At 37.9% G+C, this 18,523-nt stretch overlaps 1 protein-coding gene across 3 annotated transcripts; it reads right to left on the bottom strand.

Moving 5' to 3' along the window:
* Nucleotides 1-368: 368 nt before the first annotated feature.
* Nucleotides 369-15,163, bottom strand: LOC108428940 (cytochrome b5 reductase 4). Of its 3 annotated transcripts, XM_017700326.2 has the most exons (17): nucleotides 14,913-15,156; nucleotides 12,389-12,507; nucleotides 11,850-12,003; nucleotides 9,964-10,064; nucleotides 9,641-9,725; nucleotides 7,708-7,743; nucleotides 7,504-7,576; nucleotides 7,324-7,381; nucleotides 7,117-7,210; nucleotides 6,990-7,022; nucleotides 5,968-6,090; nucleotides 5,725-5,865; nucleotides 5,374-5,514; nucleotides 5,072-5,222; nucleotides 4,318-4,404; nucleotides 3,977-4,138; nucleotides 369-2,554 (listed from the first exon to the last, which is right to left on the bottom strand). In XM_017700326.2, exons 1-17 carry the CDS (start codon nucleotides 15,025-15,027, stop codon nucleotides 2,500-2,502), a joined length of 1,728 nt encoding a protein of 575 aa, XP_017555815.1. In that variant the 5' UTR covers nucleotides 15,028-15,156; the 3' UTR covers nucleotides 369-2,499. The 3 variants fall into 3 exon arrangements, with proteins under 3 accessions (XP_017555815.1, XP_017555816.1, XP_037393249.1); XM_017700327.2 differs by lacking the exon at nucleotides 7,708-7,743 and having other exon boundaries at nucleotides 14,913-15,159; XM_037537352.1 differs by lacking the exons at nucleotides 369-2,554; nucleotides 3,977-4,138; nucleotides 4,318-4,404 and adding an exon at nucleotides 4,420-4,844 and having other exon boundaries at nucleotides 14,913-15,163.
* Nucleotides 15,164-18,523: the final 3,360 nt, after the last annotated feature.

An 18,523-nucleotide genomic window follows, 5' to 3' on the forward strand; every position in this document is an offset into this window, starting at 1 on the left:
GAGCAAACTTCCTGCCCTCCGTTCTTTTTAGGTTCTTCCCTTCTGTTTAGTGACCACATTCATTTTCAGAAGTGAAAAGCAAAAACACGAATAAGAAAAACATACAAAGTTACTCAGGTTGGAAGGAAGGCTTTCTCCCCTCCAGTAAAAGCGCGAAAGCCTCCCTTAAAACGAATGAAAATGACTCAGCGAGCTGTAGACTGGATAAACTTAGCCCCGCTGTGCCAGATCGTTCTTCTCTTCACTGCCACAATGAAACAATTTACTGTTTTGGGACTCTGTCTCCCCCAATTTTCCTAGGTTTATTAAAAAGAAAGTGTCCCATAACCCCAGCCTCACTCAACAATGTGGTGCACCAAGCAAAGATGTAAACTTTATTACGAATTTATTGTTGTTTTTGAACAATTGAATATACATACAAAGAAATGTAGAAAAATAAATTCTAGTGCTTTTAAATGGAATTACACAACCTGAATCACCCAAAAGAGCCTCTAGAAATGGTTCTACTCACAAGTCAGTGACACACCTTTTGCAATTCTCTGCCAGTTTGTAAATTACACTGCAGCTCAATAAATATTTAAATAAATGAAAGTAAAACCAAGATTAAAGCATTAAGTGTGATTTGATTTGAAATCGCTAAATATAGAGAAACTTACTTAGATTTCTTTACAGTGGTAGTGACAAGACGTCACAATGTCTACTATGCAAATACAGCCATTTTACTATCCAAAAACTACCAGTGAACCTACATATATCATCACTGATGTACGCAATGTTTTACATTTCTCTAGAATTTCACATCAAATCGTTCTCATCAAGTTTTTAATTATGCACAAATGTAAAAACAAAACCTTTAAAATCTCCTTTTAAAGTCAGAGAGAACCTTGTTTCACAAAAAATACAGTAACCCTCATCATTTCTCATCAGCAAAATGAGCCAGGATGAACTTCTATTTTCAACATCTGATCTTGAACTGAAAGCTCTACTTATGTTTCTAATCACTGGATAATTTTACAGCATTTCTATATTTCCATATTGAAGTTTCCTTGTCATGTTGCAACTTATTTTTTAATTAACCTCCTAATCTAGTCTGAGTTTCAATTAATACTTTTGAAATGACCACCACCCTACATTTTCTCATACAACACAAACATGTCAATACATGCCTTATTTTTCCCACTCAAAAAATCCACCTTATTTATTACTTTTAATTGTCCAAACTCCTCGCAACCACACAGATAAATAATTTAATAGATAACAGAAGATTTACACACAAGGGAAGCATTGCAGCATTCAGTTACTGCACAGCATAGGAAATAAAAGAAAAAGCAAATTTACAGTGATGACTGGCCCACCTATGCTCATATAACGCACACAAATAGGCCAGCCAAAATACACAGTACAGTACTGCATGTTTATTGTACCACCCGTTTACTGTTGCTGGCAAATGTTACCCAAGCACTTCTAATATGGTGGGACTAAGCACACTGCGTTAACTGGCAGTGAAATCTGTCTGAAACAGTCTTCAGTGGAAAGCGAATATTGGCAATATTGGTATTTATGTCATCCTTGCCTTTGGATATGGGCACGTAATAGATGCATTTTAAATAGTTTAATGTATTGCCTCTGGCGTCTCTATGACAAGCTTCACTTTCTTCACCTGGATCAGCTGCTAGATGTTCGCAGGCTGCTGCCACAGTATCTGTGAGTTAAACAAAACTGGATGCATTCAGAATTACGGATTGACTCTAAACTATATAGCAGGAAACCCAAGGAACATCACTATGTCTAAGTAATCAAGTCCCCGATGTAAAAAAAAAAAAAAAAAAAAAAAAAAAAATTTGCAAGCTGTTAAACACTAGAAGTTTTCAAGCTTTTGATGCATCATAAATAAAGTCAAAAAGGTTTACAAATAAAAAATAACAAACTAAGTTGTTTAGCTCCAGGGTTTACTGTGCAAGATTATGCTTTTCTCAAAAAGCTCATGAGCTGCATTTTAGAACATGGCCTACATGTACCACAATTACATCTGTGAGTATGTAACTGCAAGCCATACTTTTGAGCAGACCAAGAGTAAATTAATTACTGGATAAATTACACTTTATGAAGCTTATTCACGTTCTAATTGCAATTATTTATAATTCCACTTTCAGTGAGTATTTATAGCTTGCATGGGTTGAGTACTTTCAAAGATTGACAGATCTGACAGATTAAAATACACTTTGAACCAGTGCTATACAATTTCTTCACATGAAAAAATAAGAAATAAACATGGGATGGAAGAATGGACAACAGCAGCCTGAATTGCCCTCTCACATTGTTCCCCATTGCTTGGTGCACAGAAGTTCAAGAAAATCATGCATTATGTAAGACAGTGCCTTCTGCTCTTCAGTGGAAACCTCACATCAGTCATTGTGAGATATGAAGTGCTTTTTTAGTCTGATATGCATAGAAATGATCAGCACTACAACAAAGCCGCTGTACACTTGAACACAGGAATCATCCCTGGAAAGCATGTATCTCCTCTTCACTGAATCCCTGCTGCCTGACCAACCTGTAAGAAGATCAGATACAGAGAGATGTGAGGGCAGATATATGAAGGCTTAAAAGGAGATGTTGAAAGTTTACATGTTTTTCATGTATTTATAACACGGTTATAATTCCAACTTATCTTTATCTCTAAAAACTAAATAGGCTGCTTTTGTTACTGCACCTTTAATACAATCCCTGTTCTGACTGGCTGTCCTGTAATGTGCCTCATTCAAAAAGCAGTCCTGACAAGCTTCAGTGTGAATGGGTGGAGCTAAACTGAACAGGTGGATCTATGTACTATTTTGGTTTTCATGACATCATAAAAATAATTAATTTAAAACAGGCTGTTTTTGCAGCTTAGTTTCCATTTATGGACTGAGGAACAAAGTGTCTTTATAATATAATAAGCATCATTATAATAATCTGTTCACAAGAAAGTGAGGAAAATTTGTTTTCCATGATATGAGCCAAATAAGTCTAAATGAGTAGAGTGTAAAATGAGCTTGATGTTTCTCTGTGCTTATTTGGAGTAAACAGTTAAGGAACTACAAAATCTGAGATGCAGGCTCTACATCGACCTTTAGGGGAGTACAGAGTTCAGATATCTTATGGTTCTTCATAGAATGCATTACGTTAGAGACAAGCTTATTAACACATTGAAAATCTTTATTTACTGTATTTTTAAGCCTTTAAACTACTTAAATATTCATTCTGCAGCAATAAGGCATAAGAGGCAGTGCATTTCTGTGATTTTCCCACATCACAAAGTAAATCAGTGTAATAGCCTGAGTGGTTTACTGGTTTTTATGCAGTGAAAATTTCACATTAATACAAAAACACGCCTCAGTGTTGTGCTAAAACTGAAACTTTCCATTCTATAATTATCAATTCAGAGCTCAGGAAGAGATGATAAAATACATGCATGTGTGAAAATGGCATCAGAAATGTATCTCTTATAAGAACCAAAACAAGTCTGTAGAGAGGAGCTGCCAGAGATGATTGATGTCTGTGGCATGCCCCTCTAGGCACTGACGGCAACTGCGAGAGCCTGCTGGAAGGTGGGGCCTGAACATCGAGCGGCAACGTTCCCTCTCATCTGGAGCGCTAATAAGGATGCTGCTCAGGACTCGCTGCTTGCCCTTGTGCCTCCTGTGGCCGGCACTGTCGTCCTCCTCCTCCTCTAGCCCTTCTTCAGCGGAGCTCCGGATTTGCAGTCTGTCCCCCACCCACTTGTGGCTCTCTGCCTGCTATCCTTGCCGGGGTTCGTCGCCGCTTGGGCCCTGCCTTCTGGCAGGCTCTCGCAACTGCTGCCGGGGCCCAGGGGGGCGGGCGCACACCACAATGTCATTGGTCCATAATGTTAAAGACAAATACAGAAATCACACCACAGTTAATTTAAAAGTGGACCAAGACTGAACTCAGAGTTATGAATTGTGATACTCACTGTACTGCTAACTCAGTGAAACCAGTGGGCCCGCACACACATACTAAGCACTTTGAGTCTTCTGGTCTATCCAGGAAACCCTGTAGCATGGTGGCCTCTACCTGTCCTCTTCTGCCCATCCACGAGCCTGGAGGCTCTGAGAGGACATATTCAACCTGAAACCTGACACAAATGCAGTGCCATGTTCAGTAATTTTGGAGCAGTCAAGATTAGCATGGGGCTCCCTATAACATAGGAAGCACTGGTACTTCCCAAATGTAGTCACACATGCAAGATGCAGTTAATCACTAACAGTTGTTTTCTAACTGTTATTAAGTGAGGTGCTAGTCAATGGCCTATACCTCTCCTCCTCTGCACACAGCTGCTCCAACTCAGAGTGCCATAGTATGTCCCTCTCTTGACGGTTGAAGAACATGAGCTTGGTTTTTCTAAAAGGGCAACAAAAACATGTATGGGCTTAAGAGTTTGATTACGTGCTCTGATGGCAGGAGAAAGAGCAAAGGTAATTCGAAAAGTTCAAATGACAAAAAGATAAAAAAAAAGTTTAATACTAAAAGATAGCAACAACAGAAAAAGAGCAAAACAGCTACAGAAACTACAAATATCAAATAAAATTCCTCAAATCCAAAAAAATAATAATTTTTACACTTGCTTCAGATGAATAAAATTTTGATGACAAAAAGATACGCAATAATACACAAAGGAAATGCATTTGTAAGTGTGAATAGAATAAGGTCACGCTTTCTCCTGAATGTATTGGCTTTTGCTCAGCTGTAGTTATAAAATATGACAAAAGGCAACAGGGACCAACTGACTAATGAAGAAAACAAAGCACACTTATCTTGTTAGAAGAAGAAACGTAACAGTGCTTTTAGACAAACAGTGACAAAACAGTAATAAAAACAAACAGCAAAAAGAAGTTGCTCAGTATTAAAGATTTCTTTGTAGATTGTGTACACATTTTGCTAAACTGTTTTACACTCTACAGATGTAGAGTGTTATTCTCTTCTACAGAGCTTTTTTGTGACACTTCAATTTCATGCATGAGTTTAACTCAGCTGAATGGAAACCTGGCATATCTACGTAGCATCTAACCTGACAGAAGACAGGTCCTGTAGAGCCAGGCGAAGGAGGCGAGCCATAGGTGTGAAACCAGTGCCAGCAGCTAAGAGGTACAAATGAGTGACATCACGCAGGCTACGTAGCGTAGAGGGACCATCTGGACTGCTGATGGACAGAGAAGCTCCTAAAAGAGAACATACAGGTAGGCTGAATAATGAACGGTACAGCAACATTGTCCCAAATGTTTACTATTACACAGATGGTAATCTAAAACTAACATTTATAGATAATTTGGCTGTACTGCTTGTGCACACATGCACAACCTTGTGGCTCACCGATATCAAGGCTGTCTAGATGTGGGGTGAACAATCCATCAGGATAAACTTTAACCATGAGATAAATATCAGAGCTCACTGTTTTCTTCTGTGGCATAAGCACCTCATCTACTGGTGTGTAGGGTTTTACAACATCGCTACCTGTGTACAAGGAAAAAACTTTCACAACTCAAAATATTTAAGTAAAAATCTGTTTGAGTGAAACAAGCAGAATATGTATGACAGGCGTTCAAATGTTTAAGTACAAAAAACTTTTTGTTTGAGCAAATTTTGTTGTGTATCACAGAATAAGGTATGAATCTGACAAGAGCCAGTCTATCTCAGTAACACTTGGCCTAAGTGAGGCATTACCCTGAATTGAGGCTTTGAGGTAGACATGTCTCCCAACGGGGACATGCATGTGCGTTCCAGGAGGTAGTCGGAAACAGAAGAGTTGAGTATCATGTGTAACTTCTTTTTTTGAAACCAACACACAGTCTCTGTAGAACAGTCCTGCATTCAGATTACAAAACATTTCAGTTATTTGTAACCAGTGGTTGCAAATTAGCCAGAGTTTCCTTTTTTTCACATATGGAGCAGTAAACTGGCACTTACCACGATCTTTACTCCGAATAAATGAATCATGGGACTCTAGGGGTTGGCCCACCTGTGTCCACTTGGCATGGACCACTTTGCGCAGGCACACCTGAATCTTTCCAACCGAACTGACTGTCTTAGCTACAACCACAATGGGAATGAGAGAAAAATATTAGGACACATCTTTGTCACTCATTTTTCAAATACTGATATACCTTCAAACAGATTACATAAATATTTACTGTCAACAGTATTTTCTATTACTGCAGCTCTTCATTAAAGATGACAGTGTAAAAAACTGTGGGTATCAGTCAGGGCTGGGCAATAAGACAATACTTACTGTTATCATGAGAAATGACTTCACAATATGCTTTACATTTCATGGATATCATCAGTACTTAAAAAAAAAAAATATATATAAAAAAAAATAAATAAAAAACACTTCTCAAATGCATGTTTAACAAAGAGTACAATTAGTGTGGATTAATTGGAGTTCATGCAGCTCACGATATAAAATGTTGCATACAGATCACTGTATTCATAATTTTCAACAATATTTAAGGCAGCACAATTGGTTCCTTTTTGTCAGCTTCAACTTTGTTCAGATGCCAAAAAAATACTGTGTAACACTGTATATTATGAAAATATGTTGAAGTATTGTGATACTGTATTTTTGCAATATTGCCAACCTCTGTATTACCTATATGGCTAGGAATTTGGGGAAATTTTGGGGAAAAGGAAGTTCAGCTTCGAGCCAATGAGTGTAAAGCTGTTTTTTTTATTCTCCACACCTACTTGGTCCTTGATTGAAATTTGCACTCTGTCAGCTTGGGACAACAGTACAGAGCCTAAAATGCAGCGTCAAACATTTTGTAAAGCTCTACATAAGCAAGAACAATACATTTATTTCTGTCTAGCCAAATTATAAATAGAAAAATAGATGTTGGCAATGGCATTGAACACGTAAGCAAATAATTTGAAAAGCTAAATTCAAATCCCACATCTTATTATTAAGAAATGTAAGAGGAAAAAACACTCACTGGCAACAATTTCTTCTACTTCATGAGAAAGGCCTAAAAAGAGACATGTTCAAGATTTACTTTATTAAACACAAGTATATCCAATGTTATTTAAGTAAAACAGTCACAAACTGATTGAAATACTAACTCCAGTGAAGCAAATATGACCAACTTCCCAACAGTATCTCTATTCGTAGAATGTTGCCTTGAAGGTCCACCACTGAACAGCCAGAGTTTGGGATCTGACAAGGACAGAGAGAGAAGAGACACAAAAAAAAACCAAAGAGAAAGACATAGAGTAAGGTTTAAAACATGAGAGTGGATCGACATGAAGCATACTGTAAAAACACCCTACCTTCCGCTTGGTATAAACAACAATAGTAACTGTTTCATCTGTTTGAAACCAGTCATATCTGTAGGAAAAGGGGAAAAAATAGTTAAGATAATTACTGAGGCTGCTCCCTGCAATATGGAAATACATCTATTACCTGACACATGATAATTTTTAGTTCTGAAATATAGAATTAAAGAGTACCGAGGCCGATGGTCTTTAGCTGGAAGTGGGACTTTTGCTGGCTCTGGCAACAGAGGAGGAGGAGGGGTGATCCCTATGAAATAGATTGTTAACTCTTGGTAAATAGCAATTTGGGAAAAATAAATAAATCATGTAAATATTATATATATCACACACACCCCATATGCAAATATGTATTCTTAAAATGGAAGTCTGTGGTCGTACCATTTACATGTGTATGCTCCTTTTTTGTTGGCTGAGCTGTGAGAGCATGGAAACATACAATGAGCTATATGTACTTAATACAGTACTATAATTAATCTATTTATGTTGTTATAAAGGGAAAAAGTACAATTCAACATCTTGTTTTGACAAAAAAACTACACAATGCAATATATTACAACAACAATAATATTACAGTTGCTATAAATAAAGTTGTATTTCAATATTGCAATGTATTACAGTTCATTCAAGGACAACAGAGTTGTAACACCAACACTAAACTGAACTAACCACAAAAGGATTTGCCAGCAAAAAACAATCTGTTCTGAATAACAAAAGCAAACAGTTATCCTATCAAACAAAACATTACTCCTTTGATACATTCAAAGACTCTGCTATGTCACCGTTACCCTTTGTAAATCTGCCCTCAGAGCTAAGCTACATGCATAACAAAACTGGCCATGGTAAACAAGTAAGCACTTCTTACTGAATTGTTTAATCAAGGTAACAATAAACCACAACTCATGCAACTTCTATTCCCATTCATGCATTTTCTTCTCCAAAAATGTTTAAAAAAATAAATAAACAAACAGCAAAAAAGGCTAGACAAAAAATTAATATGACGAATAGTCAGCTTTGTTAGACCATGTTCTTAATGAATCCAATGAATCCAAAAATTTACAAGGTAATGGAGAGGAGTATAATAAATGGTAGAATATCTGGTTTTTGTTTAGGCCTTAAACGGTTAAAGACAGAAAAGAAAATACTAAAATGTCTAAGGATAAATTAAGTGTGCTGTGTCAACAAAAATGCTGAAGAAAGCTCTAATTATGGCTTTTGATAACCCTTTCCTTTTGATTACTGGGGCCCCCGGAGTGCACTGCATGGTATTTTCAATTAGGGATTCATCCATACCAGTTTTTTCAGACCGTGTATGAGTACGAGTACATACTTTTTAGTACTCGCTGATACAGAGTCCAATACCAAACTGAGTAGCCTACTTAGAATTACATAGTTGTTGGTTTACATGAGTACAATGTACCTTTAACATCTTAAATCTTTAAATTCTAGGGGAGGGGAGGGCTGAGAAAAGCAAGGAAGAGACTGAAAGGTCCCAAAAAGTATCTTGTCTTAATCTGTCTATGGGCTGAGAAGCTGAGAGGTTTTTGTGTTGTGTATAAATAAAACACAGCTCTCGGTCTCCACACCTGCTCCCAGCGTCCTTACTCCACCCATCCTTAAAGTTGTTACAGCAACCTCTACACACAACTCTGTCTACAGACTGTGTCATTTAAACCAACACGCTGTGTGCTGAGTACAGAGCAAAGTGGCTGAGAAACTATGCAGTGCTGCTAACATGGTGCACTGAAGCTAAAAGCCAGACACTGATGTACAGGGTAGGACAACACAGTCATTCTTTATCTTGTTTAAAAAAAGTCACCATATTAATATTTATACCTCACTCCTGTTTTCAATTAAAAAGACTAAAGTTGGCATACAGGGACTTCGGTAGGAAGTGCTGACTTCTTTTCAGTTAAGTTGACCTATGTGTCTCCACCCATACTAGAGATGCAGTGGTAACTGCGTTTGCCTATGTGTTTAAAACGTTATAAAATCCTGCAGTGTATTACTGGCGAGAATCTGTCCAGGCAGAATGTTTAAAATGACTGACAGGTATGAGTCAGACTGTCACAGAGTCTCTTCTAACTCTTCTCTCTGTGAGCAGAGCCTCCTTCACTGTGTTTGTTCATTAGCGTAGCAGTGCACACTCGACTTACGTCACAACTGGTGTCAGAATGTTCATATCAATGAATTTTTATTTAGTATGAGCAAAGCGTCGGATACTAATATCAGTACTGAAGCATCCCTAGTTTCAATGCTGAAAATGCAGCTAATCTCTTTGCAGATAAATGACATTACTAAGGACTTGACGTACCTTTAAGGACCATGCTGGCCTTCACCACCATTTTACCCACAAGGCACTCTTTCAGCATGGACTCATAGTTCACCCACCGGTGGACCTGTCAGTGGATATTATTTCATTAATTACTAATTTTCTTATAGGCAAAATGTTGATGTATCATCAATTGTCTTTGTACCATTTATTAGTAAAGCTTTGCATGCACAGTATTCCTATTTATTTAATACACATTTGCTCTTCTGCAACTATTTAGCAGCTTAGCATGCCATCAAACTGGGTAACAAAATATATTCACATCATATTCTTATTGGCTAAAACTTAGCTAGTTCATTATTTACCTGGTCAAACAGGTCAGTACCATCCATCCCAGCAGCCCTCATTAGTTCCTCCTCTCCACCAGGGTGGAAATCCATATAGGCACTCACATTATACACCATACCTGAAACATAAACACCCACATACAAACCATGACACAAGACCACACCATGACCTCATTGACAAGTACAAGCTTGTCAAAAACAGAACATAACAATTATTCTTATGTTATTATTTATGACGTTATCAAACACAAAACATTTTTGAGTCATAAAGCATGAAGGCTAATTAGAAGTGCGAAATCTGTACGTTAAGCTTTTGTAGGGTTCAGAATATTTAGATTCAGTAAGGCAAACTCTCTGTGTATTTGTTTAGTTTGGTTTATTTCAGAAGCATGTTTTAACAACATAATGTGTAGGCTTTAATGACCATTGGATTATTGAAACTGTATACTCTACTCCTTTGATAAAATTACACATGGTATACTTTTACAGGGCTTCTTAACCATTTTCACAGTGAGACCCTTTTTTTTTTTTAGTTAAAATTATTTGGCGACCCCCTTTTTGCCAACCCACCTCCTTAACCCACATAGACCAGTATACTCCCCTGCCGAGTATACTCCCACCAAGTTTCTTAGTGTTCACCTAGTAGAGAACCTCATCTGGATCCTGAACACTAGCTTCATAGCCAAGAAAGCCCAGCAGCATCTCCATTTCCTGCGGATTTAAAGGAAGCTCATCTCCCACCCACCATCCTTACCAAATTCTACAGAAGCACCATAGAGAACACCTGTATTACTGCCTGGTTTGGTAATTGCTTTCTCTCTTCTACCATCTGGAAAAAGGTACTACAGCATTCGGGCCTGCACAGCCAGACAGTGCAACAGTTACTTTCCACAAGCCATCAGATTCCTCAACTCCCACAGAATGAACTGAAGGACACTGATATAGACACACACCCATATACAATAATTAGGAGTCCATCTCACTCTCCACTTTTTGCGGTTCCACTTTATGTCTTTGACGCGGTATTTAAAAATAATTATTGCATTTCACTGAAATACCTCACTTGACATAACTTATATACCTGATGTTGGTTCTTTTTTTGACGCCGTTTTGCACATTTTACTTCTATTACAATATTGGCAGCTAGAATTACTGTATTACTGCTGCTACCTCAGTGATTGCTATGTTCACTATGCTAATCTGCTAATATGTCACAGTATGTTACATCCTCCTTAATACAACTCTATATATTCTCAGTACCGAGTACTTATCGTTTTTCATATTTATTACACTGTACTGTCTGCACTTTGTATATTGTGTTGTTTTACACTTGTGTTCCTGTGTTGCACCATGGTCCTGGAGAAATGTTGTTTCGTTTCACTGTGTACTTGTATACAGCTGAAATGACAAAGCCTCTTGAACTATATACACATTACAAAAATTACAGAATAATAATAATAATCAAATTGTAAATCTACTTACTTACTGGGTCTGTGTTCCTTATCTAGCACTTTGCCACAAAAAAAAAAAAAAAAATATTTGGTGGCACTGAAAGAATGCCTCATGACCCACCCTCAGTATTGAGCTTACCCAGTAGATATTGCTAATCTACATTCTTTCTTCCATGGCCTGTAAGTGTAGCCACTCAGCAGAGCTTATATACACTCATCAACATTATTTTCTCTTTGTTTGTAATGTACAGGTCTTGTAGCACCTAGAAATACAATGGTTTTTAGATGAACTTGTCTTTGTGTCCATAATACAAAATTAGGTATAAGAAGAGAGGAGTGAAGCACACAGAAAAAAGTCTTGAAAGAAGGAAAACAAAGGGTCCTGAACTAATCAAATCAAAGGATTCTTTCAAATTGGTCACACAGCTTGGTTGTTTGAGAGAAAGCCTGTACCTCTGATGCATGTCCAGCAGTCATTTCTTGTGTTGTGTTTCTTTAGTTCCTCCTCTGTGACCTCAATCAGTCGCCCTTTCAGTCCAGTCAGATCGCGTCCACTTTTTGTAAGACGTATCCAGTCCATAAGACTATGGCCTGGCTTCAGTGCCACCTACATCAAAGCACACGAAACCTTCTTAGTGATGACACTCCTCACACGTGTCTGGAATCAACCTAAAATCAATCAGGCAATCTTCAAAAGTCACTGTAAGCTTACACTTGACTGAATAGTACAGTCCGATTCAAATGAACTTTAGAATGTCCTATAGAAAGTGTGTAGCATTTACTGCAGTGCACTAATTAATAGTATTTGTACTACAGTACAGTCGTTTTCTTATGGGTTCCCCTTGAAGCCCAGATAGATGGCAACAGGTCTAGAACCAACACCAAAATAGCTTCAGAAAATTGTCCTATTTAATAGACATTCTGACAAACCGTTTCCTAACAGGACAGAGAGGCTGGCACAGCACTAAATGATCAAATCTAAGCAGGAGGACCTTGTTTCTCGGCTGTCCTGACGGAGCGACGCGCTGCTGAGAGCTCATTGAGGGAAATGACTGGGGCGGGACGTTCAGCATCTCTGCTCTCCTAAAACAGACCAGACTCCGAAGAAAACCTGTAAAGAAAACTTTGTCAATAACCAGCTCTGCGGCTACTGATTTTCTCCGGAAGAGTCATGTCGAGGCTGACGACAGGCTGCTTCCTCTAAAGCAGAAGGAGAGGCGGAGCAGCGTTTGTCCATGTTTATATTATCACCGTGAGTGAGCAGCGCAGCTCAGCTCAGCTCAGCTCAGTCTGCCGCCCAGCACTCTCAACCGACCGAGGACTGAGGACCAAAACCAACAGATACTGCAAGTACACGTGTATATGAAGTTTACCACCTTCTGACACCTCAGTCTACTCTTCCTAGAAACAGCAGAAGTAAATAAATTAAACTGCTGACACAACCGCAACACTGTTTTGGTGGGTTGGTATAAATGTCGCGCAGATATGACGACACGCTACTGCGCCCTCTAGAGTATGGTTGCAGTATAACAGTGCAGTTTTATTAACTCGTTCATGTCTAAAATGATTTTTTGTCAACATCTCTGAGCTTTTTTGTCAAATCCTTGAAACTGATAGGACAAAAGTCAGTTTTAATCACTAAATTTATTATACTGATTAATTTTAGTTGAAGGGGAAAGGGGAGTACTGATTTTAAGGGGGGAAATGAGCATGAGTAAAGGTTAAAACGTCATATGTAGTCAAAGAAATTAAATTACTGTTAGATGATCATTCAAGGTACAAATACAACCTTTCTTCACTTTGTACCAGGGGTCTGTCAGGAGTCAAAGTGCTCAGAGAAGACAAAATTTCTTTTTAAAATGTATTTTATAACATTATACTATATTTTGTTATCAAAATGTCTAAAAATAGGGAAATAGAGAATTTCATTCAAAGTTATATATAAAATTAGATATAACATATAAATCTGTTCTCTCATTGAGTGAGTCAGTGAGGTTAGGGTAACTTTGTGACAGGCTAAATCGACCATCCTCATGGGCCAACTTTGGCTTACAGGTCACGCTTTGGGCAGCCCTGATTTAGACCAGTCAGAAGTTCTGTGATATTTTTTTCTTACCATAACAAATTTAGTTTTTGAACATAAATGGGTTAATCATAGATAACTTTGTTGTTTACAAGTCATACTGTTTTACAGTTGTATATATCCTAAACCACTATATCATCAGTAGTTTGATTAGAAGCCACATTATTACTTTTTAAGACTGTGATTCATTCATAGTACAAGTTGTGTGTGTATGTGTGCACACTGGCCATGTGGTGGGGGATCTGTGGAATATTTCGCTTAACAGAATCTTAACAGTTTCATCTCAGCACAGGTGGAGACCATCTGGATGACTGAACATTTGATGAATCAGACAGTGAAACTGCTCTCACGACATTGTCCATAAATTGCCCTTGTTATTTTGGCCTCTGTGCTGGAAACACACTTCATTTATGTCAGTTGACAAAGACATGCTCAGAAGCACCCATATGCAATCTGAGATAAATGTTATAACAGCTTTGAAGTGAGATGATTTACTTGATTATCATCATTCAACTTGATCGATTAAGTGTGTGAAGAAGAAAAACAGCTGTGTAGTATAAAGAAGAAGAATAGAAAAAAAATGTGCTGTCCAAATAGAACAGTAGGCTTAGCTTTTAACTTTTTCTCAGAATAGATTATTGGTTGAGGAATGAAAAAGGAAAAAAAGACAAATAAACAAACTTAAAAGCAGGGTATGAAGAACCTGATGAATGCAGTAACATTAATTTCAGTATGACATTTTCACACCACGATAGACTAGGGGTGGGCTATTTGGCAAAACTGTAATATTCTGAAGCTTAAAGACATTTACTGATGTGGGCTTTAGACTAAAAAAATCTCTCTTTTATGCTTTAAGTGACCCTGTAACTGTATTATGTTTATTTTAATTTTAAATGTATAGATTATTGAGCATTCCACTTTGCCATTATCAAAACAATCATGGCACTAACGAAACGATTCAGTAGTGAAAATATTTGCCAACTCAGAAACGCTAGCCAGTGCCTTACTATCAACTCTACACACATGTGAAATCATAATATTTTTCATGAATGTTTTGATAGTGACAATTCTTAATGTTGTACACTGATTTTCAGACTTTGGGACACATTTTCTTAAAAACAATGAGATATAACTGCTCACCATATGGCCAAGATAAAAGGGATGCAGTTCCCCCCACCCCCCCATAGATACCCCTTCCCTGAGGGTCACTATTCCTCAGTCTTTCCTGATCTAACACGCTGACTTTCAAACAAAGTAACTATAGTTGTCTCAGGCTGGAGCACATAAAACATTGACATATGCTTTGTAGTAAACACTGCTGTGGTTTATCCTATTTAGAGGTAATTGCTGAGTAAAGGCTGATTTACTGCTAAACGATTGTTTCACGCTGTGCATGAAACACTGAACAAAGGTAAAAGAACGGTAAAAATTACCTGACATTGTATTAGAGATGAAAGACAACACAAACGATAACGTTCCTCTTTTTTCATCTTCATAATCTTCCTCTTCCTCCTCCTCATCATCATCTTCCTCTTCTTCTCTTATCATTCCACTATTTTTACTAAATGGCCTCAATCCACCAGGATGTTACAGGTACAAAGTGCTAATCATCAATTATTGTGGATTTTACCAGTCTTGTCTCACCAAGTTTGTCAGTGTGCTGTTACCAATTACTAAGTGTCTCATTATAAATAAAGATTAGATAGTACGCCTGTAAACAATGCTTTTCTGATCACTTGCAGACCCTGCTGCAGTGCTAATCAGCTTACAAGTGTCACCAATAAGATGTGTGCGACAAAGCCTCAAAGAGAACCTTCAATGTAAAAGTCCCTAGTGAACTTTCAATAGAAAACACTATTGCCCCAACCGCAGTAGAAATTCTATTGCTGCAACTGCAGTGTATATTCTGTTGTTGAAACAACAATTTACATCATTTTACTGTAAATGCAATATAAATTCTATTGCTGATAAAATAGAATAATTGATGCCACTGCAGAATAAATTCAGTACCTACAGAATTTATGAAAAAGCAATCATTATTTGTAAGAGAATGGGGCTAATTGGTAACACCCAAGCTCTCTAATACTTGTTATTACACAACAGCACAGCATTTTGCGTCCAAGTTCTCGAACAACACATTTATTGCAGCACAACATGGCAACGTAAGGCAGAAAGTACTTGGCGAATTCTTCTGGCAACTTCTGGTATGTATGGTGATTCATAAAATAGTGCAGCGGATATGGTGGAATATATTTTATAGATGACTCTGCAAGACTGTACAGATATCTGCTCTGAATCCTCATACACAGTATGACTTACCCTCTGTGTTCATTTATGAAAACTAAGGAAATTTATGACTGATGTTTCTTACTGTAATTTCACTGTTTCCATTTCTTCCTTCAGTTCTTCTTACAAAAGTTCAAATGAATAAGACAGGACTATTTTACCAACTGGTAACACACACACACACACACACACACACACACACACACACACACACACACACACACACACACACACCCGCACACACACACATGCGTGTGTAAGTAGATGTGGGTGATAGCTCATGAATGCTCTGCTGGACAGTAATGAAGAGGAACGTCTGCTGACGAGAGAAGCACCTGTTCACAGCAAGGGGGCAGGAAGACCCAAGCCTGACACACAGACATACATGTCCAAACCTTGCTGCAACACACCAAGATCATACATTTCAGACATGAGACACTAACTAAGAGGATATCTGTCCACTGCATGGTAACTTTAAAAAAGGATCAAGCAAAGAAAACATACATTCACTGGGCACTGTATATGTTCTGGAGTTTTAGTCAATGTGTTCACTCACTGTCCACTCTATTAGATTCTCCTAACTTGTTGGTCCACCTTGTAGAACATTATGGGTAGAGCCATTAAACCTAGTCCTGGACTACACAGTATATTTCACTTGAAAAAGAAAATATAGATTTGTAATAGGCTTTTCCCCTAAGAAATAAAATTCTAAAAAGAGATTTCCTAAATAACTTTGTAGTTTCTCCTAGACAACAGTAAGAATCTGATGACCCAGGAGCCTTTTGTTCAAGTCTCCTACTCCTCCGATATTTCTCCTGAGCAAAAGAACCCAATAATCTCATGTGTCTCCTGTTGAGTTTTAATAGAGATCTAATATTGTGCTCAGATTTGCCAAAATTGTAACACTCATGTTTATTTACATCAGTAGTAAAAATAAGAACTATTTCTCATCCAACACTAAAAATCTTCTCAGTTTTGATGATGCATTGTACAATGATAACTATAACTATTACTATTTTTAATCTGCACAAGAAGTGTCTAATGCTCTTTCTCCTAATGAATTAGGAGACACTAACTAAGAGGATATCTGTCCACTGCATGGTAACTTTAAAAAAGGATCAAACAAAGAAAACATACATTCACTGGACACTTTATATGTTCTGGAGTTTTAGTCACTGTGTTCACTCACTGCCCCATTAAGACATCAAAAAGCAACGTTTGACCAATAAAATGCTCAAGCACTGCTTTTACATAGTCATCCACTAGATGGCAGTAGTCCTCTAATTTCCACAATTCAAGGAATTCCACTATATGCATGAGATGGCAGTCAACCATTGCAATAAAGAAACACTTCATTTCATGGTTGAGATGATTTTGAAATCCTCTTCTTAGCCAGCCCGTTTTGCGAATCATTGTTCTGAAGAATGTGAGATTTTCTATTGCTTTGAGAAAGGATTTCTGGGATCTGTGCACTGTTGACTTAACCATGACGCAATATTGAAGATGAGGGGAAGAGGGAGGCAAATGTGTGAAATAAGAGGCAAATAGGGGCCTCACAGCTACAGTTAAGTTCTGTGAGAGAAGATAAAAACCTTCTAACGTTAACAGTTTGTATGTTGTTTATGCGTCTTTATGGGTTGCTTGTACCTGGATCAAATGGTCGGTGAGCTGATGAATATGCATGACTTTGCAGTGTTGTGCCATATTGGAAATATAACACACCCGGGGAGGCTTTAGTGGGTTTTTGGAGGCTGTTCTTTAGCACATTCTAAAGTGCTCAAGCACCACTGAGGGGAGTAGCACAGGTAACAGTGTGATTGGTCAGGTCAAGTGTTTACGCTAGAGAGAGCAAAGCGAGAGCAGTCTTTGCTCAGCATCCTCTTTGTCTGCACTTAGTCAAAGATCAATGGCTCAGTGATGAAGCCTGCTATATTCATCCCAACAATACTGGTGGCACCTCTCCATAGTGGGGAACTTACATGCTTTTTTAGGAGGGGATAAAAAGCACTTGTTTGGATAAAACGCTTTACATTGTAGCCTCATATTTTCTCTCTCTCTCTCTCTCCCTCTCTCTCTCTCTCTTTCTTTTTGCCTCTCTGTCTCTCTCACACACACACACACACACACACTAAATCTAAGTGCAACAGCACAGGGTAGATAATTACAATTTCAAAACCATTTGCCAGATCATTACCACCTAATCCCCTGTTTCATCTGATGAGTCACGCGTCTCATTTAGCATGGCGCTGGACAGCTCAGAGCTTTTTTTCATAAACACCACTGTCCCTCGCCTTTCCGGCCAAAGGGGGCCGCGGGGGCAGGCCAGAAAACGCATACACATATGTGCACACTGATACATGTAGTTACTCACAAAGTAAAGATCTGGTAAGACTTGACACAATTCTCTTTCATTCTGAGTTCTTAAGTGAAATGAGAAATCAGGAGAATGCTCCATGCCTTCTGTTTCATTTAAGGCAATTCGTGACTAGTTCCAGAGTGAGTGCAATGGCATACAATGGTTTATTAGTATTTATTTTTCACCTTGTTGAAGTGTATATTTTCCAATGAGTCAATTTTAAAGCATTTTAAAAGGATTCACTTCAGTTTCCACTCAAATCATTTTTAAATTAAAGAGTTTAATTCCAAAATGTTGCATATACATTTTTTCTAACAAACACAGGTTTGAAAAGGACTTCGTCAAAATATGCATGTGACAATAAAGGCTTCATCATCATTTTTTCTTTAATGAAGTAATAAA

The sequence above is a fragment of the Pygocentrus nattereri genome, chromosome 3 (assembly GCF_015220715.1).
Source record: "Pygocentrus nattereri isolate fPygNat1 chromosome 3, fPygNat1.pri, whole genome shotgun sequence".
Taxonomy (NCBI): Eukaryota; Metazoa; Chordata; class Actinopteri; order Characiformes; family Serrasalmidae; genus Pygocentrus; species Pygocentrus nattereri.

Excerpts from the sequence above, each read along its gene's own strand:
- LOC108428940 (XM_017700326.2), bottom strand. The coding sequence starts at position 15,027 with ATGATAAGAGAAGAAGAGGAAGATGATGATGAGGAGGAGGAAGAGGAA. Across the intron at positions 7,577-7,707 it reads GGAGCATACACATGTAAATG|GGATCACCCCTCCTCCTCCT; the intron begins GTACGACCACAG and ends TCTATTTCATAG. Across the intron at positions 4,405-5,071 it reads CAGGACCTGTCTTCTGTCAG|AAAAACCAAGCTCATGTTCT; the intron begins GTTAGATGCTAC and ends TTGCCCTTTTAG.